This window comes from Eublepharis macularius, chromosome 16 (assembly GCF_028583425.1).
Source record: "Eublepharis macularius isolate TG4126 chromosome 16, MPM_Emac_v1.0, whole genome shotgun sequence".
Classification (NCBI taxonomy): Eukaryota; Metazoa; Chordata; class Lepidosauria; order Squamata; family Eublepharidae; genus Eublepharis; species Eublepharis macularius.
Genome location: NC_072805.1, coordinates 31,880,591 through 31,906,941, shown reverse-complemented (window position 1 = coordinate 31,906,941; position 26,351 = coordinate 31,880,591). Strand labels below are relative to the sequence as shown.

The window sequence follows — 26,351 nt, the reverse complement described above, 5'->3', positions numbered from 1 at the left end:
AGAGAGAGTGAGAGGAAGAATGGGAGGTTTCAGCTGCTCGATGCATCAGCCGTCAGCACTAACTTTGTTTCCGATGTGCACTCTTCTCGCTCTCTAAGTCTGCATCCATATGGTAAGTGCATGAGCCAGCAGCACAACACCAGCATCAATATATCTCATTCTCAACATGGCCCTATCTGTGGATACTTGAATTCCAAGACTGGGGCCATGAACAGACAAGACAGATCTTTCTCAAACCTGAGAAAAGCCCCAGGTTTGCAGAAAAATCTGAAATCTGAAAAAAAAATACATTGGGTGGTTTTGAAAAACCCAAAATTATGGAAGCAGGGCCTGTAGCTTTAAGAAACAAACAAACAAAAACCTTGGTGGTCATTGCTAGGCAACCACAACAGTATTGCCAGCCTTTAAGCCTTGGTTTCTGTCAATAAGAGGCAGGAGGAGGGGCAGATAAAGGTAGGTTGGCTGGTGGGTGGGAAGAAGAGATGGAAGCAGGAAAAGTGGAGATGCTATGGAGTTTTCAGAGAAGGGAAAGTGGAACTATTAGGGGAGGGGAAATGAGATGCAAGTCCCTGTGGGTCCCTCCCTTGTAAGATCTAATGATGTGTGGGCACTGCTGGGTAACAGTGCAATCTTAAATGCTATTACACCCTTCTAAGTCCATTGCCATCTATGGGTTTAGAAGGATGTAACTGTGTTTAGGATTGCACTGTCAGTGTAGTAGCTGAGAGGTTAATCTTCTGTTCTGCAGGAGATATTCCAGACAGGAGGAAGGAGGACAGGAGAGGGTGTTCAATAAGGATTAAACTTGGTTTGCAGCTGGTCCGTGTTCTGAAAGCTCTTGGCAAGTTTGACCCAGCTTGAATTACTAACCCACTTTCTAAATTTAGGCAAGGCTGTCCAGGAAGGGCATGTATTCCAATCTTCTCTCTCTTCCTTATTTTCTGATATTCCACTTTTACCTTGTCTTTTGGAGAGGCTTCGCTAAACAATTTTGTGAGCTCCTGATGGCGTCATTCTCTGGAGTCACTTGACATTATCAGTGCAGTCCTAAGCAGAGTTACGTTGTTCAGAACCACTCGGCTTCAGTGGATTTAGAAGGCCGTAACTCTGTTTAGGACTGCGTTTAACCTTGGAATGAGGACCTGATGTGTCTTGACTGTAGTGCAAATACTTGTGCACGAGGACAAAGGTGTCGCGCCAGGGAGTGAACCCAGCCGGGACCTTATGCGTGCAAAGCAGATGCTCGGCTATTGAGCCACAACCCCTCCGCAAGTGAAGGGATGCAGGTCAGCCATGCTTGCCCTTACATCTTTGCACTGAATAAGGAAACAGGAACCACTAATCGACTTCACTCCCATAGCTCAAATGGGTCAAGAAGGGTCCTGCTGGATCAGACCATTTGGGCCATCTGTTCCAGCATCTTGTCTCTCACATTGGCCAACCAGTTACTCTCAAGGGCCAACAACAGTCTGGTGTAATGGTTAGATTTTCAGACCAGGATCTGGGAGACCCAGGTTTGAATCCTCACTCTGCCGTGAAAGCTCACCAAATGACCTTGGACGAGTCACACACTCTTAGCCTAACCTACCTCATAGGGTTGTTCTGAAGATAATATGGAAGAAAGGAGAATAATGGAAGCCACCTTGGGTCCTAGCGGGAGGAAAGAAAGAAATGAAGTAAACAAATAAACAAACAACAGGGCATAGAGGCCGAAGCCTTCCCCTGATGTTACTTCCTGGTGCTGGTATTCAGGTCACTTTGGTGTAGTGGTTAAGAGCGGCAGGACTCTAATCTGGAGAGCCAGGTTTGATTCCCCACTCCTCCACTTGAAGCCAGCTGGGTGACCTTGGATCAGTCACTTAAGAGCAGCAGGACTCTAATCTGGAGAGCCAGGTTTGATTCCCCACTCCTCCACTTGAAGCCAGCTGGGTGACCTTGGATCAGTCACTTAAGAGCAGCAGGACTCTAATCTGGAGAGCCAGGTTTGATTTCCCACTCCTCCACTTGAAGCCAGCTGGGTGACCTTGGATCAGTCACTTAAGAGCAGCAGGACTCTAATCTGGAGAGCTAGGTTTGGTTCCCCAGTCCTCCTCTTGAAGCCAGCTGAGTGCCCTTGGGTCAATCACAGCTCTTTCAGAGCTCTCTCAGCCCCACCCACCTCACAGGGTGATTGTCATGAGGATTATAATAACACACTTTGTATTCGGTTCTCTAGAGCTGTTTATGTTTAGCACTTTGGAAGCCATAAACAAACAAACACACTTTGTGAACCACTCTGAGTGGCCATTAAGTTGTCCTGAAGGGCGGTATATCAATCAAATGTTGTTGCTGTTGTTGTTGTTGTTACTGCCTCTGAATGCAGAGGTTTCCTTTAGCCACCATAGCAGGTATCCACTTCTTAAGCATTACTTCCAGAGGCAGCATGCTGAGACAAATAGAATTTGTTTTGTACAGTTGGGAGAAGAGATTAAACTTTGGCTGAAGCTGTACACCGTAAGTGGTTTTCCCTCTAACCCATTTTAGGTTGAGCTCTTCAGATCACTTCAGAAGCAGATAAGGAGCCACAGAACCAGTTTCTTAGGCAGGCAAGTGGCCTTTCCCATCCTTCCAAGTCTGATAACCAATAAAACATTTCAATATTGTTGTTTGCACAAAGATCGAGTTGGTGATTTTAATGGTGTTGCTATGGCCATGGGTGCGGTGGCGGTTACTTGGGTGTGTACCGGATTCAAAAAGAGAGAAAAGGTTGTTTCAAGCGCTTCTTGTTTAGTAAAGTTTTCTCTTGTTGCAGCACTATTCCCTGTTCCCTGCATTTCCCCGTAACACCCAGTTCTATCATATGGCTGGGTTCAAATTTCAAAACAACAAAGTACTCTGTGGCCCCATTAGAAAGAACATGTTGAAATAAGAAGGGTATCTGCAACCTATGGCTCTAGAACCAAAAGGGGCTATTTAAAAAAGAAAATGAAAGCTTTAAGAGAGCCAGCATGTAGTGGTTAGAATGGCAGACCACGATCCGGGGGATTCAGTTTCAAATCCCCATTTGGCCACGGAAGCTTGCTGGGTGACCTTGAGCCACTCAGGGCCAGGCTACAAGTGATGCCTGACACAGCTTGGACACTTGTCAGCTTCCCTCAAGTTTTGATGGGAAATGTCCTGGTTTTACAGCTTGGCTCTCCGACTGCTGTCCAATGGACTTTTCAACTGTCACTTGTCCAACATTCCACCCAGCTGCCTACATTTCCCATCAAAACTTGAGGGAAGCTGACAAGTGTCCAACCTGTGTCAGGCGTCACTTGTAGCCTGGCCGTCACTCTCTTAGCCTAGCCTGCGTCTGCGTAAAGTGCCCTCATGTTGCCACTGACTTATGGTGACCCCATAAGAGGCCTTCAAGGCAAGTTAAAAACAAAGGCAGTTTGCTGGTGCCTTCCTCTGTGGAGTCTTTCTTAGTGGTTCCCCATCCAATTTCCAACCCTGCTTAGCTTCCGAGATCTGATGATATCAGGCTATACCATGCTGCCTTCCTTCACCAGTCAAATCTACCTCACAGGTAGTTTCACATGAGTAGCTGTATTGGTCTGCACTAGAGGTGGGCACGAACCAAGAAAATTCCAAACCACGCAGTTCGTGGTTCATCATGTTTTATGAACCACAAACTTTCACAAACCTGCCCCCAGTTCATGAACTTTGGTGTTCGTTTGGTTTGTGAAAACATCATTCCTGGTCATGAAAACGACACTTCTGGGGCAGCAGAAGGTCTACAGAAAGTTCCTCCCCGTTGCCGAGAAAACTGATTGATCGGTGCCAGGCTGTCTGCGGTGATGAATCAAATGAATAGGCCTAAAGTTTGTGGTGGTTTGTCAGAAATGGGCTCCAATGAACTGCCGGTTCGTGAACCTCAAACCGGCCACAGTTCGTGATGAACTTTGGTTCGTATTTCTGGTCTTGAAAACGTCACTTCTTGGGCATCAGAAAGTCTGCAGAAAGTCCCTCACCCTGTTGCCTAGGAAATTGATTGATCGGTGCCAGGCTGTCTGTGGTGACAAACCAAAAAATGAACCAAACGAACAGGCCTAAGGTTTGTGGTGGTTCATCAGAAATGGGCTCTGACGAACCATTGGTTCATAAGCCTTGAACCAGCCGCAGTTCATGATGTACTTTGGTTAGTATTTTGGTTCGTGCCCACCTCTGGTCTGCACTAGAGCTGCTATAGTGTGGTGGTTAAGTAGTTGGGCTGCAAATCAGCACTTTGCTGGTTTGACTCTCACTACTGCCATGAGCTCAGTAGATGGCCTTGGGTAAGCCTTTCCTCTTAGCCTCAGTTCCCCAGCTGCATTGTGGGGATCAGGGCTCATTTGGAGCCGGAGCGCAAACGAACGGCGTTCCGGTAGGTCTAAAAAGAGGTCACGTGGGTTTTGGGCCCGCCCATGTGATTTCTTTTCCTCCACGTGCAAGCTGAGTGGTGCTGGCTTCAAAGAAACAGTAAGCTGCTTGGATTCCTTCTGCTCTGCTCTTTTACTTTCATTTGTGACTGGGGGAGGGGGGAAAGAAAATGAGTGAGCGAGTGCAAGGCGAGTGGTGCTGAGCTCCAAAGGAACGCAAGCTGCTTGGAATTCATGCTGCTTTATTCTCATTTGTGACTTGAGAGAGTGAGTGAGTGGGCTGGCTCTCCAGAGGAGGGCAAGCTGCTTTGAGTTCATTCTGCTTTAAGGAAATACCTGGAGACTTTTGCGGAAAGGGGCCTGAGGGGTGGATGTTGCCTTCTGACGCACTTCCGGTGATGTCAGGGAGTGTGGCATATGCCAATGAGTTATGCTAATGAGTTCCTGCAGTTCTTTTTCTAGGAAATGACCCCTGGTGGGGATAATAATAAAACTGACTTTGTACATAGCTCTGAGTAGGGCACTGATCTATCTAGAAGAGTGGTGTACAAATGAACTAGATGGGTAGCTGTGTTAGTCTATCTATAGCAGTAGAAAAGAGCAAGAGTCCAGTAACACCTATAAGACTAACAACATTTGTGGTAGGGTATGAGCTTTCATGAGTCACAGCTCACAGTATCTACTGTGAGGTAGATACTGGACTCTTGCTCTTTTCTATTGCTACAAATGACCTGTTGTTATTATTATTATCTTGGTGGTCTTCAAGGTGCTACTGAACTCAAATCTTGCTCTTCTACTTCACAGGGTTGCTGTGAGGATAAAATAGCGGACAGGAGAAAAATGTAAAATGTTTTGGGTTGCCATTTGAGGGGAAAGATAGGATATAAATGAAGTAAATTTGAAAATGAAGGTGGACTAACTCTGTGACAGCACAATCTAAAAAGAGTTACACCCTTCTGATCCATTGAAGGATAAAATGGAAGACAAGAGAACAACGTAAGCCACTTTGGATCCCTAATGGAGAGCAAGGAGAAGTATAAATGAAGTAAGTTAATAAATGAAGGTGAACTTAATAATCAATAAATTAAATAATTAAAAATTAGTGATTATTAATTAAATAATTAAATACATAATTTATAAATAAATAAATTACAGATAATTAATTAATTGATCTATCGATTAAATAATTGATAAATTAATAAATAACGGTGGACTTAATGCATTAATAAATGAAGGTGGAAATAATAAATTAAGGTGGACTAACTCTGTGACAATGCAATTGTAAAAAGAATTACACTTTTCTAATCCTTTGAAGGATAAAATGGAAATCAAGAGAACAATGTAAGTCTCTCTGGAACCCTATTGGAGAGGAAGGTGGGGGATAAATAAAATAAACTGCTTAGAACTGCGCTAAATGCGCTCTCGCCTCGAATTTAGCACCGGATTTCGGTGCTAAGCCGCGTGTGGCCACAAGAGGGCGCCCTTTGCCAGCAGCCAGTCCCAACTCGACCGGCTGCCCCAGGCATTTTCGCTTCCTGCAGCCGCCGCGGACGGAGCTCATGGCCGGGCTGGGAGCGCGCAGCGTCTTGGTGACTGGAGCCAACCGCGGCATCGGCCTGGAACTCGTCCGGCAACTCCTGAGCAAGCCCGACTCGCCGCAGTGGCTGTTCGCCTGTAGCCGGGAACCAGACGGGGAGCGCGGACAGGTGCGGGACTAGGAATGGGGGGGGGGGGGGACTGAGATGAACGGCCTGTGCATGTTTACTCGGGAGTAAGTCCCCACTGGGATACCTGAAAAATTTCAGCTTGGAAGCCAGGCCCCTTGAATGCAGTGAGATTCACAGACAGCTGTTGATAAAGTTGGGAAGGCAGGAAAGAAGGACGATTTATTTCAAGACGACCCCACCTGAGAATTTGCACACACACACAAAAGGAATGTTGATTACAAAACTGTTAATTATGAAAGAGCAAAAATCCAGTAGCACCTATAAGACGAACTAAATTTGTGGTAGGGTATTTGTTAGTCTTATAGGTGCTTCTGGGCTCTTGCCCTTTTCTACCGCTACAGACAGACTGACAGGGCTACCCATCTTGTTACTTATGAGTTCTCCCTTGCAGATGTTGTCTAATGAAACATAGAGTGAGGATGACACTATGGGGTTAATCCTCTCTTTTTGGTTTCCCCTCCTCCTTGCTTACCAGCACAGAAAGGATGGTTACCTGACAAAAACCCTTCTGTATTAATTTATGTAATCAAGGGACTTTCCAGTTTCTGTAATGAACTGGAATGACAATTGGAGGGGGAAAGGTCTTGAATCAAGCAATGCATTTTTAAAAGATGCTAATAATGAGAATGGGCACATTCCAGTTCTTTTAATAATAATCTAGGGCTCTGGGCCAAGGGCGTCCATGGAAATAATTTTAGGGGGGTGGATCACTCAGAGATCTCTCTGGCCAATCAGTTGTCCAGTGCAATGTTAAGCAATAGTCTCTAACAAAGAGCAGGGATCTCGTTCCATCTGTTCCGTGAGTTGTCTGTCCAAGGCTAAGATTCCAAATCACTTATTCTGGAGTATATTTGCAAGACTTCCAGGTATCATGCAAATAAGTAGTTCTTGTTTTTTATCTTGATCATGGGTTATAACCTGGCAACAAAGCAGATACATATGAGAACATGGGCTGTGTGGTGGATTATAAAAGTCTTAACTACAAAATAATTAAAGACAGATTTCTGAAGACACAATTAGTCAAAGGGATGCTTGTCCTTAAAGCTATCTATCATGCGAGTGTCCATAAAAATTTGTCTTCAACTTTTTGGTTGCAAATTCTTAAGAGGCTGTTTTTTCCCCCCATCTGTGGAGTGCATTTTTATCCCAGGCTTCGTCTAAAGAGCATTTGTGGTTCTTTCACATTTTAACCCTGTGAAGTAGGTTAGGCTGAGAAAATTGTGACTGCCCCAAGGTCACTCAGAGATTTGTGGGGATTTGAACCTTGCTCTCCCGAGTCATAGTCTCCAACACTACACTGATTTTCAGTATATCGTTATTTGCTCATAAGAGCTTAATTTTTAAAAATTAACTGGGTTAGGCATCACATTGGGCCGGAAGCTGTGGGAGACACAATTGATCTAATGTGCTCAAAGCAGATAAAGTGGACTATAAACCCAGTCCCACAAGTTCTGTGACTCAAAAAGCCATCAAGAATGGGCGAGGGCTTCAGCTGAGATTGCAGGCAAATAAAAATGACGCCTTTCTAATAAACACTGAGATTAGAAAGTTGTTTCACATTAATCATGCCACATTAACCTACTATGCTACTCCTGGAACCAGCTTCGGACAGCAGAAAAAACATCTTTAAAAAAACATAATCTCTCTCAATCCATTTTTTTAAACTGAACTTGGCAGTCATTGCTTTTAAATTAAGAAAACATGTTGGGGAACAGCCAAAGGAATTTCTCGAACGTGTTGCCTTCTGTAGCCAGATTTCCCATTTTTTTTCCATGGGAAGTAAACCAGGATGCTTCTGAGAAATGGGGGGCTCTTGATATTGGAAGGTCATGACCTGAGATTTGGATAGCATGCTTATTTGTGGTATGATAAAGGTCAAAGCAGACTTCAAAAATCATTCTATTAGGAGAGCCATCTTGAGAATTTGGAATAAATACAAACCAGGGTTATCACGGAAGACACCACTTTGGACTTCAACACAAGAGGCGTTTTATAGAAGGGCGATGACTACCAAACAGAGATGGCTGACCTACGGAGACTTACTAGAATTCTCACAAGGAGATTGTAAATTGAAGACAAGGGAGGATTTAATAGCTAAAGGTTATAAATGTCAATGGTTTTTCTATGCTCAACTTCTAGAAAGGTTCAAATCAGATAAAAAATTATGGGGCTTTGATTAGCACATGAGAAAGCATGTGTGTATCTTTTGGATTTAAGTCCAGGGGCACCTTAGAGACCAACAAGATTTTCAGGGTGTAAGACACATGGCTGAAGAAGGGAGCTGTGACTCTCGAAAGCTTATGCACTGAATGTTTACACTCTGAAAATCTTGTTGGTCTCTAAGGTGCCCCTGGACTCAAATCCAAAGGATACACACATGTTTTCTCATTTGTATGGGCAATAAACTGGCTTCAGTGTGCTGGGGGGACAGTAGATGTACGAGTTTCCATGCTTGACAAGAGGCATATGAGAGTTACGGACTTAGTGGAGGCTTAACAGTCATTAAAACATGGATTGAGAAGTGTTGATTCCACGGAATTGACAGTCATATAGAAAAAACAAAACATAAGCAAGTGCTTGAGTTCCCTATTGAAATGGACTCATATTGAAGCGTGTAACTTATTAATGGACTGTGCTCAACTATTTCTTTTAAATTGGGAAGCTTTTTTGTTTTAAGGGTTTTCTCCCTTATTCAGGTGGCAGGGTGAGGGTGGGAGTGGGTTGAGGGTCAAACTATTCTGTTGCTCGTCTTACTCAACATGCACAGAAGGGTCGGATCCTATCCAGCTACTCTGCTAGTAAAATGTGGGGCCCCTTCAGTCCCCAAAGAGCCTATGCTAGGTATTGTTGGGTCCAGCAGAACAAAAGTCACATGGGACTACAGCCTCAACAAGGAGGGGAATGGAGTGAAATCGAGTAGAGAAGCTGGTAGGATCCAAGCTGAGGTTGGAACGGGGTGGGGTGTGGGTAGGGTTGCCAGCTCCAAGTTGGGAAATTCCTGGAGATCTGGGGGGTGAAACCTGGAGAAACCGGGGTTTGGAGAGGGAAAAGACCTTGGCATGGCATAATTCCATAGAGTTCAACCCCCCACCAAAATAGCCATTTTCTCCAGGTGAATTAATCTCTGTGGCCTGGAGACCAGTTGTAATTCCCGGAGATCTTCAGCCACTACCTGGAGGCTGGCAACCCTAGATATGGGACAGGATCTTGCCATTTCCTTTAGGATGAGCCCAGTTATAACATTGTAAGCAGTAGGTCGGGGTGGGTGGGTGGGCGGGCAGGGGTGAGTTCCCTGTACCTATACTGCAGCTCTTCAAAGCTCTGTAACATTTTTCTGTCCTCAAAACCCTACCCGGTTCTTTGGATTTGTGTGGCTTTGGAGTTGAAAGGATAATAGCGCAAGTTCACTTTACGAATTGGTGATGGGTGGCTAGGCCAAAGCAGAACCATCAAATATTGGGAATAGGGGCTGGGAGAAGAAAACATTGAAATGGCATTTTTTTTAAAAGTTGTAAAGCACTTTGAGGCCCTGTCAGTTGACCAGCAATATATACATTTACAAGTAAAGAAATAATTGCTTGAAGGTTGGTGTTTAAGAACGCTCATTTAGTTCCATAGAATTCTTCAGTGTACGGGGAAAAAATAATATTCCAAATTAAGAATCCTACACAACTCCAAAGCTTGCTGATTCCACCACCAGACTAAGACGGCCATTTTACTACTCCGTTTATCATTATGCTTTCCTTTCTTGCCTGTTGCTTGTCTTTTCAGGAACTCAGGAATCTGGTTTCCAAACACCCAAACCTCGTGATAGTGAAGCTAGGTATGTCTTTTCTCATTCTTTATCCTTGATGCTGCAAACCTGGGGCTCTTCTGCCTTTACCAGTTTTGTAGTCAACTCCATTCCATCCACCCCCAAAGAGGACTGAAAGAGACTAGTGATTTTTGGCTTCTAAAGCATTTTGCCCAATTTCTTCAGCCTTCTTCAGCTTGCTATTCTGAGGCCCTGTTTCTTCAGCTTTTTCCATCACAACTCGGACAGCTTTTTCTATTTTGCAGTGGAGGGTTTTTCCCCTACAAAGAGCATTTAGTCACAAGCTTTTCCCGCTGCCAGTCTGAACTTGGCTACTCCTTCGGGTGTGTGTTTGTGTGAAGCTGTTTAGCAAGTTGCCAAGGTCACATGTCTTTGGGTACCTAGAGGTTGGGGTGGGGTTGGTAGGACAAAATGGGAATGAAGCGTATAAAATTTGCATCATTTGTGATAAACTGGGTTTCTTTGTGTATTGGAATACAATTGCTTGCTAAAATAGTGGCAGTGGCCTTAAGTTAGACACCGTCGATTGCAAAAGATCTGACTTGGATACTTCTGAGCATTCAAGTTTAATAGCGCTTTTTTTTTTAGCATTAGTAAGTTTTGCAGATCTATTTGTGAGACTGTCTTGCTCCATTCTTGGTGTGTTAAAAGGGCAATCCAGGACTGATTCAGCTTGACGCGGGCTAAATCCTCTCTGGGAGGGGTGTCTCACAAACACCCTTGGTGACCTTCGTTCTCCTGTTGCTGAGGGCACTGGCTTGAGCAAGCAAGGTCAGAACTGTCCCCGTTTTTCCCCAAGCCCCCAAACCCTTCCCAGCTTTTATCTGTTTTGCAGATGCTACAAGTCCCACAAGCATTAAGGATGCTGCAGTGTGCGTGGAGAACCACCTGAAAGGGTCAGGGCTGAATTTGCTAATAAACAATGCAGGCGTTTTTAAAGATGTGGCGTTGGACGCGGTGGATGTGGAAGACATGATCAGTGGATACAAGATCAACGTGATTGGGCCGTTGTTAGTGAGTCAGGTACGGCTGCTTCGGGCACAGGAGGTCAAAACAGACACGCACTGCAATACATCCCTGCAAAGAGAAGCTTTGGCCAGCTGGACTGGCAAAAAGTCTCTGACCTGTTTGTCTATGGCTCATTCTGCACACGTTGGATAATGCACTTTCAATGCACTTTAGTAATAGTTTGGAAGTGAATTTTTTCCCCCCACACATGAAAAATTCAGTTCCAAATGATCTCTAAAGAGGATGGGAAGTGAATTATCCAAAGTGTGCGGAATCAGCCTCTTTTATGGTCTGCTTCTAGCCTGAAGCCAGTTTGATTAAGAATGTTTTTTTTTTTTTTCGAAAAATTTTTTATTGGGTTAGAACATTTTTATTTTTACATTACAGTCAATTTTCCCCTAATTTTTCGTTTCTAACCCCCTCCCTTTCCCCCCCTTTTGTTGACTTCCAACAGCTTTCCCACCCTCTGTCCCTTCTTCCTCCCCCGGTAAAGTCACCCCTCTCTTTTATACTTTTATTATACTTCAGTAGTTCTCAAACTGCCACAGTTTTCCTCCCACCTCCCATTTCTTCTCCAGATATTGTTTCAGCTTCTCCCAGTCTGTGTTAAACTGCCCTGAGTCCAGATCTCTCAGTTTTCTTGTCATCTTGTCCATTTCAGCCATATACAGCAATTTGTAGATCCAATCTTCAATAGTTGGCACTTCTTGTACTTTCCATTTCTGCGCATACAAAAGTCTAGCTGCTGCAGTCATGTAAAAAATCAACGTCCTATGATGGGCTGGAATTCCCTCCATTCCCAAGTTTAGCAGCAGGAGTTCTGGGTTCTTATTTATTTGAAACTGTAAAATTTCACTCATTTCTCTTATTATTTCCCCCCAGAACTGCCTAGCTACCTCACACGACCACCACATATGATAGAGGGAGCCCTCATGTTTCTTACATTTCCAGCATTTATTAGAAGTATTCAAGTTCCCTAGCGCAATCTTCTTTGGTGTCATGTACCAACGATAGATCATTTTGAAAATGTTCTCTTTAATATTAATGCATGTCGTTGTCTTCATTGTAGTTTTCCACAAGTATTCCCATGCCTCCATTGTTATTTCTTTATTGAAATTTATAGCCCATTTCACCATCTGTGTTTTAACTATCTCATCCTCAGTATACCATTTCAACAGTACTTGGTATACCTTGGATATTCTTTTCTTGTCTTCTTTAAGAAGGGTCTGCTCTAGTTCCGAGTTCTCTGTTCGTATGCCCCCTTTTGCAAAGTCCGAGTTGTATAAGTCTCTAATCTGTCTATACTGGAACCAATCATAGTTAGGTGATAGTTCCTCTTGCGTCTTTATTCTAAGTTTAGATATTTCAATCTTAGTTATTTCTTTGTACGTTAAACATTGTTGTTCATTATCCACAGCTCTCGGATCTATCACCTCATATGGAACCACCCACAAGGGGGTTCCTTCTTGTAGGTAAGTTCTGTACTTCTTCCAGATTGTATATAGACTTCTCCTTACAAAATGATGCAGGAACATCGAGTTGACCTTTACTTTGTCATGCCATAGGTATGCGTGCCATCCAAAAATTTTTTTATATCCCTCTAGGGCTAATAGTTTCTTATTCTTTAATGTCATCCACTCTTTTAGCCAAACTAGGCAGATTGCATCATGGTAAAGTCTCAGATTGGGCAGTTGCATTCCGCCTCTCTCCTTTGCATCTTGTAGAACTTTTACTTTCACTCGAGGCTTCTTGCCTGCCCAAACAAAATCTGATATTTTCCTCTGCCATTTTTCAAATTGTTTAGAGTCTCTGATGATTGGTATTGTCTGTAACAAAAACATTACTCTTGGTAACACATTCATCTTAACTGCTGCAATCCTGCCCAACCATGACAAATTCAGTCTATTCCATTTGATCAAGTCTCTCTCTATCTGAGTCCATAATTTTTCATAATTATTCTTGAACAAATCTATATTTTTTGCAGTCAGCTCAACTCCCAAATATTTCACCTTACTAGTTACTTCACAGTCCGTTGTTTCCATTAACAATTGTTGTTTCTGCTTAGTCATGTTTTTACATAGTATCTTTGACTTCTTTTTATTAATGAAGAAACCTGCCAAGTCACCAAACTCCTTAATCTTATCTATCACTTTTGGCATGTTCTCCAATGGATCTTCTACAATTAACATTATGTCATCTGCAAATGCTCTAACCTTGTATGAATAGTCCTTTATTTTTATTCCTCGTATTTCCTCGTCTTGTCGTATTTGTATCATCAGAATCTCCAATACTAATATGAACAACAATGGAGATAACGGGCAACCTTGTCTTGTTCCTTTACTAATCGTCAATTTCTTGGTCAGTTCATCATTCACTACAATTGCTGCAGTCTGGTCCCTATATATTTCTTTAATTGCTCTGATGAATCTTTCTCCCAATTGTAGCTTTTCCATAGTGGCAAACAAAAAATCCCAGTTTAAATTGTCAAACGCTTTTTCAGCGTCTACAAAGAAGAAACCAACCTCTTTATCGCAACGCTTGTCATAGTATTCAATAGCATTGATCACTGTCCTTAAATTGTCTCTTATTTGTCTGTCCGGCAAAAAACCTGCTTGTTCTTCCTCTATAACTTCCGAGAGCCACCCCTTCAGTCTCTCCGCCAATATCTTTGCAAAAATTTTATAATCATTGTTAAGTAACGATATAGGCCTGTAATTTTTCACGCTAGTCAGATCTTGGCCCTCTTTTGGGATCAGTGATATATTCGCTTCGCTCCAAGTGTCTGGAATTCTTTGATCCCTAAAAACTCCGTTCATCACCTCTTTTAGGAATGGTGCCAGTTCGTTGGCCATTGTCTTATAAAATTTAGCCGTAAGTCCATCTGGCCCTGGCGCCTTTCCTAGATTTGCGGATTGTATTGCCATACTTATTTCCTCGTCAGTTACTTCACTGTTCAACTTATTTCTCCAAGCTTCCGAGATCTCTGGAAGTTTGGTTTTCTCCAAATATGATGCTATTGATTCTTTGTTTACTTCTTTTTTATTATACAGCTTAGCGTAAAATTTATAAAAGGCTCTGCTAATGGTAGTCTGCTCCAAATACGTTTTGTTTTCTTCACAAATTTTATTTATTATTTTCTTTTCCCTTTTCTTCTTTAATTGCCATGCCAAATATTTCCCAGGTTTATTAGCACCCTCAAAAGCTTTTTGATTCAGTCTTTTAAGGTTCCACTCCAATTCTTTATTACTCATTGCTGTTAACTGTTCTTGAAGAATTTTGATTTCCTGATGTATTTTCTTTTTCCCTGGTCTCTTTTTTAACTGTACTTCTTTGGCCTTTATTTTCTCCTCAATCTCTTGTCTTTTCTCCTCTTTCTTTTTCCTTGCTCTACCATTTAAGTCCATTAGTATGCCCCTTACAACCGCCTTATACGCGTCCCAAACTTTACTGGTTGGTACTTCTTTATTCACGTTGTATTGTATAAAAAACTTAGTCTCTCTTCTCAATGTTTCCATATTCTCACTTTCCTGTAACAAGTCCTCATTTATTCTCCAGGCTTTCCTTTTTCTCCTTTTTCCAAATTTCCACATAATTGGGTTGTGATCTGAGCCTACCATCGGCATTATTTCTACCTCCTTAGTCCATAACGCTAAGTCCTTTGAGGCCCAGATCATATCAATTCTTGATAATGTAAGATGCCTTGCAGAATAAAAAGTAAACTGTCTGGTTTTAGGATATTCTCTCCTCCATACGTCTTCGAGAGTCTCTTGTTGAATCAACTCAAAAAAAAACTTTGGCAATAGTCCTCTTTTCTTTTGTGCTTTTGTAGTCTTTTTGTCTAGTTCCAAATCTGTCACTCCATTGAAATCTCCAGCAAGAATTATCTGGTCATATACAAGATCGTCTAAGTGCTTCCTTAAGTCCTCAAAGAAGCTTTCCTTTGCACCGTTAGGTGCATAAAGTCCGACTACCAACACTCTCTTTAAGTTCCAATTACATTCCACTGCTACAAATCTAGCTTCCACATCTCTCATAACAAATTTTGGCTGCAGCTCCTCTTTTATATACAACACCACTCCTCTTTTTTTCTTGTTGGAAGCCGCTACAAATTCTTTGCCCAATTTTCCAGATTTTAAATATTTTACATCCTGTTTTCTAATATGGGTCTCCTGCAAACAAACAATATCACATTTTTGTTTTAGTAGCCAATGAAAAATATTTTTTCTCTTATTCGGTGAGTTTAGTCCATTTACATTCCAAGATAATACTTTACACTCCATATTCATGGTTTTGTTGGTAAGTCTTTTTCATTGTCCTTAATAAATCTCTCCATCTCCCGCTCAGATCTGATACGCTTTTTTGCCCCTCCAAACTCAAAGGACACTCCTTCCGGTAACTCCCATCTGTACCTAATGTTCATGTCCTTCAAAGTCTGAATTAACACTCTGTATTTTTTCCTGTCCAGTAACACTGATCTGGGCAATTCCTTCATTATGATAATCGTCTTGCCATCAATCTCCAATGGATCTTGAAATTGTTTTGTCACAATCCTCTCTTTCATATTTCTAGTTGTAAACTGCACGATCACATCCCTTGGTAGTTTCCTCTGGGTTGCAATTCTCGAGTTCACACGATACGCCACATCTAGGATAGCCACAATTTCCTCCTCCTCCTTCCCCAGGTATTCAGCCAACACCTCAGTCATCTGTTCTTGCGCTGGCTTCCCTTCAACTTCTGGCAGACCACGAAAACGAAGCTGCTTCTCCATGTGTTTAGTTTCTGCAACTGACATCCTCCCCTTTACCAATCTCATCTCTGTTTGTTGCGTTTCTATTAAATTCTCCATCGCGTCTTCTACTGTTTTGACTCTCTGTTTCGTTCCTTGTAATTCACTGCTAATCGTTTCCACGCCTTTTTTCACTTCTGACAGCTCCGACTTTACTGTCTGTGTAACTTCTTTGACCTCTTTAATAAGCTCCAATTTCGTGTCCTTAAGTTCTTTCATCATGTCTATAAGTTTTTTGTCCAAATTTTCTATTGCCGATTGCCACTCTTTTTTCGACATCGTGGGGCTTGCTTTAGCTCGCTCCCACGAATCTGCTCTCTTCCTCAGCTCCGTGGCGTATAATTAAACGTTTTCCTTTTTTTCAAATGTCTCAATCTTTGCCAAAATTAATTTTTTATATCCAAAATGTCGGGCGTCTTTTCTCTATGGTTTCTCTATGTTATTATAATCCAAGATGGCCTACTTCCTCTTCCGCTGAAGCCACGACCCTTCCACTTTCAAAAATGGCGATTCCCCACTTCCTGTCCCTTGGCAAGGGCCGCTTCCCTCCAGCCACTCTATTGTTGTTACGCACTTCCTGTCTCCCGTCTTCCCACAGCAGGTCTCGCGATGGTGTCTTTTTCCCACAGCTCCAAAACCACAGGTATTCAAAACAATAGTCCGATTTTTGTAATAACTTCTTTAAACTTAGTCTCTTTTAAAATACAACTCCTGCCGAGTCTTCACCTCCTTTTCACTAGTCTGTTGCAGTTTAAAAATCTACTTTCTTTCCTCTCTGTTTTTGTCAATCTGTCCCGTTTCAAGAGATAGCGATCTTTACCTTCTCTTCAACTTTCTCGGGTTGTAATCGCTGTTTCGATCTTAAATTCTCCTCTCGACTTCCCTCCCCGATCGAAGCTTGGGTATGTAGGTCTTATGCCAGCCGAATTGGCCCCAAAATTGCCGCAGAGATTATAGCCGACCCGTCGCAAGGTGGGACCTCAAGGATCGGGGGGGAGACTCCTTGTGTAGAGCCCCCCCTCGTCCGAGATCTAGCTCACCCTAGGGTCTTGAGCGTTCTTGATTAAGAATGTTTTGTTTGCTTTGTGTGCTTTTTTTGTCTTGTCTGTTTTTATTGGCATGATTTTATTGACCTGTTTTCATTCCTTTATTCTATTGTGTCGACTGTTTTACTGACTTAATTTATTGTGTGGAGTGCTTTATTGTATTGATTGATTTTGTTTTATTGTTGTGAGCCACCTCAAGCCAGATCCAGAGAGATGGCATACAAACTTCCTAAATAAATAAATAGGAAGAAAGAGCCACCATACTGGTAAACCTCCTCAGGGGTTTCTGTTGACAATGACCTATCGCCTAAAGGAGAACTCTCCACAAAAAGCTAATCTGACGGGACAATGTTAGTGTAGGATTAGAGATGAGAGATCTTAGCAAGGTTAGCAGTAGACTCCCAGGTCGGTAGGCCACGTCGCCCCTCGTTCTCTTCCAGATTCTTAAATAACAGCATGTGGCATGAACAGTGCTAGCTACTGCAGCCTGAGAAGCTGTATTCCAGTGGCTGTGCTTTATGCGGGGTTTGGATTAGGGGAGAGGAAGAAGAATGAGGAAGCAAGATAATTCTACACCTTATTTCCTTCTTCTTCCAGAATATCAGAATCCCGATATTCTCTGTTTTCATATTAACTCCAATTTTTGATAGCAGCTGAGAGAAGTTTGGGGAACATAGTTTTTGACCCATGAAAGCTTATACCCTGGATAAGTTTGGTGGTGTTTAAAGTGCTACCGGACTCTAATTTTGTTCTTCTACTACAGGCAAACCTGCTTGAAACGTTCTAGGACTGGTCATTTTACCCCACTACAGATTGGTACAGAGGAGCCACTCTGAGGGCCAAACTACAAGTGACGCCTTACACAGGTTGGACACTTGTCAGCTTCCCTCAGGTTTTGATGGGAAATGTAGGCATCCTGGTCTTGCAGCTGTAATGGAGAACCAAGCTGTAAAACCAGGACGCCTACATTTCCCATCAAAACTTGAGGTAAGCTGACAAGTGTCCAACCTGTGTAAGGCATCACTTGTAGTTTGGCCCTGAGTTAAATTAAGACGGGAGTGAACTGAAGTACCAGCTGGAGCAGATGGCCTGACCTTCCCCGAGTCACTCATGTGATCTTTCTCTCCCCCCTCCCCTTTCCAGGCCTTCCTGCCTCTTTTAAGGAGGGCAGCCCAAGGAAGTTCTCAGAAAGGGCTGAGCTGTAATAGGGCGGCCATTATCAACATCTCCTCTACCCTGGGCTCCATCGAGTTAGTCCCCCCCTCTTACATGAACCCTGCAGTTCCATATCGCTGCAGCAAGGTAAGTGCCATTTCTGTCCCTCCTTCCCAGTATACCCACTTCCTAGCTGTCAGAAAACTGGCCTTCCTGACAGTCCATGTATCTAGTGTTATGGACAGCCCTTGTTTCCTTTAGGAAATATGGAAATACTCTTGCAGGAGCAAATATTACTGTCAGGGTTTGCCGTTGCTGCCACTGGGCAGAGTGGCGGCTGGGCTGGCCCTGATGTCAGAGGGGTGCCAGGGATGATGCAGGACCCTGCTCCATAGAATGAGGGGCGGTATACATCACCCAGACTCCCTCTCAGTCCACTCACTGGCCTGCTCACCTCCTTCACCCTCAGTCATCTCCTCCTCCCAGAACTCTCCTCCAAGCCTCCACTCTTGCACTGTTCCGCTTCCACGCCATCACTCCTTACTCACACCCACCACCCCAGTGCTCTGCTGAGCCATCCTTTATAGGGCCTTCTATCACTGCCCCGCCCTCCTTGCAGGCCCCGCCTGCTAGGCCACACCCCTCCCTGGCCTCCCAGCATTGGCCTGGGCTGTCTCAAGCTGCTGCAGCTGGGATAGCTGGCTGGGCTGCCTGGGTCAGCAATAGCTGTGTCTTGTTGGCTGGCTGCCAGGCCTCTCTGGCTGAGCTGATTGCTGAAGGCAGGACCAGCTGTGGCCCCTTGACTGGCTGCCCAGCTTTTCCAGTAGAGTGCCTTCAGCAGCTCCACCTGCTTGGCTCTTAGCATCTCCTGAGCCAGGTTACTGTCCTCTAGCTGGGGCGTGGCTCTTGGCTGTTGTGGCTGCTTCTCCTCCTTGGATGGTAAGGGCTCTGTTTGGGCCACTGCTGAGTCCCTATTCCCCCCACCTTTGCCCTTTCCCTCTGGTCTGCTTAGCCCCCTCTCCTCCCCCTGGAGACTAGCTGGTCTCTCCCTGCTCCTTCCAGCCCTCTGAGGCTTTGGCCTTTTGTCTCTTCCCCCTGGCGTAGGCAGGTTCTGGCCCTGGTTGCTGGCTGGGGCGGCAGGGCAGCTGTCTCCCGGCTGCCTCCCCTTGCTTCCTCTCGGCAAGACCGGGGGCTGAGGCTCAGACCCCGGACAATTACATTTTTTTTAAAGCGTATCTGTGCAAACCTGTATATGCTCCAGATATAATTGTCAAGGGGCTAGAATGCGCTGCTTCTTCCCCAATGAGCACATACTTGGTGTGTGTGTGTGTGTGTGTGTGTTGTGCTGTGCTGTCAAGTCTCCTCCGACCTATGGCAGCTCTATGAATGAAATGCCTCCAAAATGTCCTATCATTAACGGACTTGCTCAGATCCTGCAAACTGGCGGACATGGCTTCTTTTATTGAGTTAAGCCATCTCATTTTTAGGTCTTCCTCTTTTCCTACTGCCTTCAGCTTTTCCTAACGTTATTGACTTTTCCAAGAGAGTCTTGTCTTACGATGTGACCAAAGTACAACAGCCTCAGTTTTGTCATTTTAGCTTCTAGGGAGAATTCAGGCTTGATTTGATCTAGAACCCACTTATTGGTCTTTTTGGCCATCCATGGTATCTGCAAAACTCTCCTCCAGCACCACATTTCAAATGAATCTATTTTCCTCCTGTCAGCTTTCTTCATTGTCCATCTTTCACATCCATACACAGTAATGGGGAATACCATAGTTTGGATTATCTTGATCTTGGTCCCCAGAGAGACATCTTTATCTTTAAGAATCTTCTCTAGTTCCCTCACGGCTGCTCTTCCAAGTCTCAATCTTCTTCTAATTTCTTGGTTGCAGTCTTGGTAGCAAACCTAAATTTTCCTCTCTATTATGCGTGAAAAGGCAGTAAGCTTCATATTCCAGCCTGGCTCAGTCAAATGCTTTGCTCACTTAGGGGCTACACTTGCTCCTTGCTGTCTCCTTTTCTCTTTTTACAGGCTGCTCTTAACATGCTGACCCAGTGCCAGTCTGTGGAATTCAAGGACTTTGGGATTTTGTGCACGATTGTTCATCCAGGATGGGTGAAGACCGAGATGGGCGGCCAGGAGGTGGGTGCTGTTTGGGGGGAAGGAGAAGAAACATGGATAGAAATGGGGAAAGTTATAGAAAGGGTCCTAGAATGCTTCTGCATGGAGAATTTCCTTCATCCTGGCTCTCAAAATGGAGTGGTGTTTTTGGTGCATTCTTGAGACTCCCTCCAGACGTGCTCCTTCTGTGATTTCCCCAGGTTCCCCCCAACATTTCTCCAACCTGCTTTGCTCCTATCTTTCCAAAAACATCAGCACTAATGTAGGTTTCCCTGCAGTGTAGACAGGAAGATGCAGATTTTCAAACTTCCTTGCTCAGATCTGGCTCCATTCCCCCACTTCCCCATGGCCTCATACCTGATATCCCTCCCTCAGCCACTGGTGAGGTTTTAGCTGGCTGTTAAAAAATCCATAGTAAGTATATGGCTCTAGCATCATCCCGTTAGAGCACTATCCCTACTAGTTGTTTTTGGAAAGGCAAAAATCTTTCTGGTGGCACTGGGGCTGCGGTGGGCAGAACAGCAGGCACAAGGAGATCGGAAGGAAAGAGTGGAGAGTCCCCTGGTGTGGATGCTCTACAGCTGTTGCAAATGCTTATGCATTTTCAGCTGGAAAGAGTCTACAATGGGGAATCAGCACGGTGTGGAAGAAGCCTTAGCAAGTCTCCGCTGCAACAGCTGTGGGTTCGGTGCTGTACTACTTTCTCCCCTGGAGAGTGGTTCTTTAGGATGGGGTGGGCAGTTCCTTCCACTGTAGGAGCGAGAAGTGTGCCTTCCCACAGAGTGGTTTCCTCTTGGGTGGATCAGTACAATAAAATTGCCATCCTCTATCATTAATGAGCTCCGCTGCTATGGAGCACGTGGGCTTAGACGTAACCAGGATATGAATTCAAAAAGAGATGGAACTCTCAAGCGTGGCTTCTTTTCATGTCTTGCCGCTTGAAGTTGTTGTTTTTTTCCTGTTTCCTTAATAAGTCATATTTTGGTTGTACTTTTTTTTTTGTTCTTTTTTACTCAGATTAAAATTTGTTAGGGTCTCTGGAGGCCATTTTTTTAATGTATTAATTTTTATAGTTTAACAGTCATTCTCCAGGAAGTTCCAAGATGATATCCAGGGACAGACTTAAAACAGCAAGTTCAGTTTTTCTTGACCAGTGTGGGTGTAGGTCTGTTGCCAGGGTTCCTCGCTCCCCTTGGGATGTATTCAGTCAGGAGATGCCCTGAGCACCAGTTAATGCACAGAATCTGCCAGAACTAAAACTCACTAGTGAAAAAAAGAAAACACCACCGTAACAATCTAACTGCTTGCACTCTTTATTCTCCAATCTACTTTTTAAACAAGCCAATAGAATATATAGCCACTTGTCAATGCCTGTTCATATGCAAGTCAGGTAACAACACTCTTCCAGATACACACTCGTAAGAGGATCACCCATATTATAATCCTTAATTATATAAGGGTACTTGTATACTTGTATATGAACAGGCATTGACAAGTGGCTATATATATTCTATTGGCTTGTTTAAAAAGTAGATGGAGAGTAAAGTGTGCAAGCAGTTAGATTGTTACGGTGGCGTTTTTCTTTTTTTTCATGAGAGTGTTTTGGCTGTAACTCTCCCTCTTTGTTGTGTAAGAACTAAAACTCAGATAAAGTCCGGAGTCCGGGAGTGGGGGTAGGTGTGGGGAGGGACAGATCAGCCAAAGTTGTCATCCAACTCCCACTGAGAACCCAAAGGAAGACATATAATCATACCTTCTTTCTGTAAGGCAAGTAAAGTCTGCCCTGGCACGGTTTCAGATCTTTTTTGTGGTGGCCCCTGTGATGTGGAACAGCCTTCCAGATGCTGTTAAACACATGCTGATATTTAAGAAACTGTAAGGCTGATCGATGTAGGTGGGTTTCTGGAGTCAGTGGATAATGATCCTTTGATATGCTGCTGTTTTCAGATGCTTACCTGTTGTTGGGTTTTATTCTTTTATACTGCCATTTTATTCCTGACATTTTATTTGAATCTAGTTATTAATGTATCTCAGTTAGTTCCCTTTTGGGGCGGAGGAAAGCCAGCTAAAAGCATTTAAATAAATGAATGCCAACATGTGCCTGCTGGAAATGAACCTAGAAATGGTTTCCAGGGAACTTGATCTTACAATATATCTTCTGTCTGGCTTTGATTGACAGTAGGGAGTTATGTCCTGGAGACAGTGATTGACCCTAGGCCAGAATAAGATGACAAATGACTAGGGTTACCAACATCCACACGGGGTCAGGAGAGCTCCTGCAATTATGAGTGGTGTCTAGATGACAAAGATCAGTTCCCCTGGAGAAAGTGGCTGTTTTGGAGGGTGGACTTCATGGCATTATACCTTGCTGAGGTCCCTCCCTTCCCTAAATCCTGCCCTCCCCAAGCCCCACCCCCCCCAAATATCCAGGAATTTCCTAACCTAGAGTTGGCAACCCTACAAATGGCCCTCAAGTCTGGTTCCCCTTCTGCTGTTGATGAAGAAAGTGTCCAGATGTTCTACTCCCTCGGTTTCCTTGGTGCAAACCCTGTTTATGGTCATCACTCCCATGGCCACATTCCATTGGACATGAGAAGTGTCAATCAAAATGCATCGGGGGGGGGGCCTTGAATCTGTGGTCTAGCCACTCATGATTACTTGCTAAACTGACTTTTGGCTTTATTAGAGACCTCAGCTTCCTATCAGGATGGCATAGAAATCCAGATAGGGATAATGTCTAGCCCAACATGCAAAATTCAGTCCTCCAAAGAGACGGCCATTGACCGTCCAGCTCATACGCTGCTTCTGGTTGATCCTTTAGGCTGATCTGACTGTGGACGAGAGTGTGCGAGGGATCTTAGATGTTCTTTCAAAACTCAGTGACGAGCACAACGGTGCTTTTATTTCCTGGAAAGGAAACAAGATGCCTTGGTGACACCAGTCAGCTGAGACAGAGCTCTCCGTTATCCCAGGTTGTTTCTGTGGCAGATACCTGGAATTGAGCAAGGGGGTAGCTCAGCTGCTAAGATTATGACATTCGGCTTGCATGGTGGATCGAATTTTCCACTCTACAAATAAAACCTACAACATCATTCTGCTGTTTGTCCATTTATTAATCACAACAACCCTGTAAGGTAGGTTAGGCTGAGAGAGAAAGACAGTAACAGGCCCAAGGTCATTCAGTGAGCTTCCATGGCAGAGATAGAATTCGAACCTGGCTCTCCCAGATACTAGTCTGACATTTTAAAAACTTTGCCCTGCTGATTCTCTCTGCAGGAATTGCCTGATCCAAAGCTCTGTTAGTGGAACTGATTTTCACTCTAATCTAATAAAAAGATATCCCAGTGCCAAAATTTTGCAAGTCTGTGTTTACACTGTACTGCACTGAACCCAAGTGCAAAATATGGGCCTTTCAAAAAGTTTCCAGTCTTGATGATTATGAAGAAAAGCTTTGGGGGGAAAAAACTATGATGATGTCTGTTAAAGTCCGGTACTTAGGAGGGCATCTTCTAGACTGATTTGGAACCAGCCACAGACTATTTTCTAAGTCCTTCCAATTGTACGTTACCAGAAGGCCTTCATCTCCCTTACTTTGCTAACACTCCTCAGTGCCTTACTGAAACTCCAAATTTTTGTTTGCTTTTCAATCTTAAGCTTACCAAGTAATTTGGGGTAGTGGTGTGTGTGCCAGTGAGTTTCAGATGGCCAATAATCTTCCAGTTAACCATTCAGACATATTTCAGAATCACGCTGCCGCAGACAGAAACACTCCATCAGCAAGCACAGAAATGCAGGACAGAATCCAAATCAGTCTTTTTGGATTTTAGCTCTGTGAAGCCTGGCAAACAAGCCAACCTTGAACCTATTGGCTTGGCTAGCAAAGAACCTTGAAGTTTCAAGGTGCAATGTCCATATTTACCACACGATGGCACCAGAATATATAGAGATATATTTATATTCCCGAAAGACCATCTGGCAGTGCGCTGGAAATCGTAATGACTTTTTTTTAGATGGCTTTCCTGCCTGTTTTGAAGAAGAATTACAGTCTTAAATCAACAACATCTGGATCCAAAGTTACAAACTGATATTTTCCAAGTGACAATAACTATTTACATTATACTTTCCCCAATATACTTTGCATGCACTGTTTCTCAGTTATTACAGCTACTCTGTTAAGCAGGCCAGTATTATCTTCTCATCTGAGGCATCTGAACTGAGGGCCAAGCTACACGTGACGAATGACACTTGAACAGCAAGTGTATTTCTCCCTGTTCACTTGCCCTCCACTCAATCCACTTGCCAGGCAAGTGTCTTTCGTCATGTGTAGCTTGGCCCTGAGAGTGCTTCTTAACTGCTGTACTTCATTCAGTTTGGTGTAGTGGTTAAGAGCACGGGACTCTAATCTGGAGAGCCGGGTTTGATTCCCCACTCCTCCACGAAGTCAGCTGGGTGACCTTGGGCGAGTCACAGTTCTCTGGAGCTCTCTCAGCCCCACCCACCTCACAGGGTGATTGTGGGGTAATAATAACACTTTGTAAACCGCTCTGAGTGGGCATTAAGTTGTCCTGAAGGGCGGTATATAAATCGAATGTTATTATGTTGTTGTTATTCATTCATTCATTCAATACCCCGTCCTTCTTTTCCAATGGAAATTCAAGATAACAACATAATGGTAGTAAGACAGATTGACTCTTGGCTGTGTTTTCTTACCTGTTGGTAATTTTAGTAACCGTTAGTGGTGCTGCTACCCTGACCTGGATAGCCCAGGCAAGCCCAATCTCATCAGATTTCAGAAGATAAGCAGGGTCGGCCTTGGTTAGTAATTGGAGGGAGACCCTCAGTGAAGACCAGGCTTGCAGAGGCAGGCAATGGCAAACCACCTCTGTTAGTCTCTTGGCATGAAAACCCAAGCAGGGGTTGCTATAAGTCAACTATGACTTGATGGCACTCCCCACCACCAGAGAGACTGCCAACACGAGGCAGTAGGTGCCTATTCTCCTCCTTTACTCCAAGGTAGGATCCTTTCCATCCATCCCTATGGAAAAGAAAAGGGGCTATCTGAATCACTTGGAACCAGCCAAGTTTTTCTGCCAGTAAAACAGAGTCTCCTTTGACCACCCAAAAAAGGCTATGCTGGGATCATGGGACCTCCATGGACAAAAGCTGGGTGAGATTGGGGCTACAGTAAGGAAGGGGGTTGGACAAAATTGAGTGGGAAAAGGTATCTGGATCCAGACTTTGGCCCTGCCTTCTCTAGCAGCGCAGGTCAGAATGAGAAGAGGGTTTGCATAAGGCAGGAGTGGGCAAAGCCCAGGAGGGGGCCTAAGAATAGCATCTACATACCCTCATGCCCTAGCAGCACCAAACAAGAGGCAGCCCTTGGTGTAAGCCAGATGGGAGCCATCACGGGAATCCGGCTACCCGAACCTCACGTGGAGCAGGCACAAAGAGCAGCTGCTGAGCTGGCTGCCTGGGGCGGTGGCAGAAACCTGCCTTTTCCTTTTCCCTTCCTCTGTTGGGGAGGGAGCAGGCAGTGAGCAGCCACATCCCCCCCCCCAGACTGGCCTAGGGAAGCTGCCCTTTTTGCCCACTGCCTAAGACCACCCCAGCTACAACGTGTCTCTTTCTGAACAGCCGCTTCAATGACCCGGTCTACTTTTCTGTCCACCCCTCCTTGAGTCACTTTCCCTCAAAAGCAAATGCAAGCTCTCAACAGGATAGAAGAGCAGCCCCTTGCCTACACATTTCCATACCGCAGTCCCCGCAGAGATCCCTGGCGCACACTCAGTGCTGAGAGCGTGCATAAGTCACCGTCCTCATTAAGGGGATGCACACAGATGCTAAGATAATGATTAGCCAAGACTTGGCATGACTTAAAGGGGGGGACGGACAAAGCCGAGCATTGTTAGGACAAAACAGAAAGGGAAGCACAAGTGGGGAAATTCCCACCCAGGAACCCAGATCGGGAAGGGGTAAGAAGTGAGGGAGGGGCTGCGGCTCAGTGGAAGAGCATCTGCTCGGTGTGGGCAAAGTCCCAGATTCAAACCCTGTCCTGTCCCGTCACGAAGACCGGGCTGAGGGAAAGTCTGGTCAAAATTACTCAGTTCATCGACAATATCTACTAAATTACAAACATTTAAAATAATATCCTATTGGTACAAAGAAATTAACCCAGCTAACAGCAAAGTACTCGCCATTGTGTTGGAGGGAATGCAGGGGTACAGGAACCTATAGCCATTGTTGGTGGACATGTCCGAAAATAATGGCCTTTTGGGAAGAAGTAACAGAGATCATACATAAAATAACTA

General features: G+C 44.2%; 1 protein-coding gene across 3 annotated transcripts; it reads left to right on the top strand.

Annotated features, from left to right (window-relative positions):
* Positions 1-2: 2 nt before the first annotated feature.
* On the top strand, positions 3-23,135 carry LOC129344058 (C-factor-like). 3 transcript variants are annotated; one of them, XM_055000543.1, is made up of 6 exons: positions 3-112; positions 9,881-9,932; positions 10,759-10,946; positions 17,907-18,065; positions 19,954-20,064; positions 22,865-23,135. In XM_055000543.1, exons 1-6 carry the CDS (start codon positions 110-112, stop codon positions 22,976-22,978), a joined length of 627 nt encoding a protein of 208 aa, XP_054856518.1. In that variant the 5' UTR covers positions 3-109; the 3' UTR covers positions 22,979-23,135. The 3 variants fall into 3 exon arrangements, with proteins under 3 accessions (XP_054856518.1, XP_054856519.1, XP_054856517.1); XM_055000542.1 differs by lacking the exon at positions 3-112 and adding an exon at positions 5,898-6,088; XM_055000544.1 differs by lacking the exons at positions 3-112; positions 17,907-18,065 and adding an exon at positions 5,896-6,088.
* The last annotated feature ends 3,216 nt before the right edge of the window (positions 23,136-26,351 follow it).

Excerpts from the sequence above, each read along its gene's own strand:
- LOC129344058 (XM_055000542.1), top strand. The coding sequence starts at position 5,942 with ATGGCCGGGCTGGGAGCGCGCAGCGTCTTGGTGACTGGAGCCAACCGC. Across the intron at positions 9,933-10,758 it reads CCTCGTGATAGTGAAGCTAG|ATGCTACAAGTCCCACAAGC; the intron begins GTATGTCTTTTC and ends TCTGTTTTGCAG. Across the intron at positions 18,066-19,953 it reads TTCCATATCGCTGCAGCAAG|GCTGCTCTTAACATGCTGAC; the intron begins GTAAGTGCCATT and ends CTCTTTTTACAG.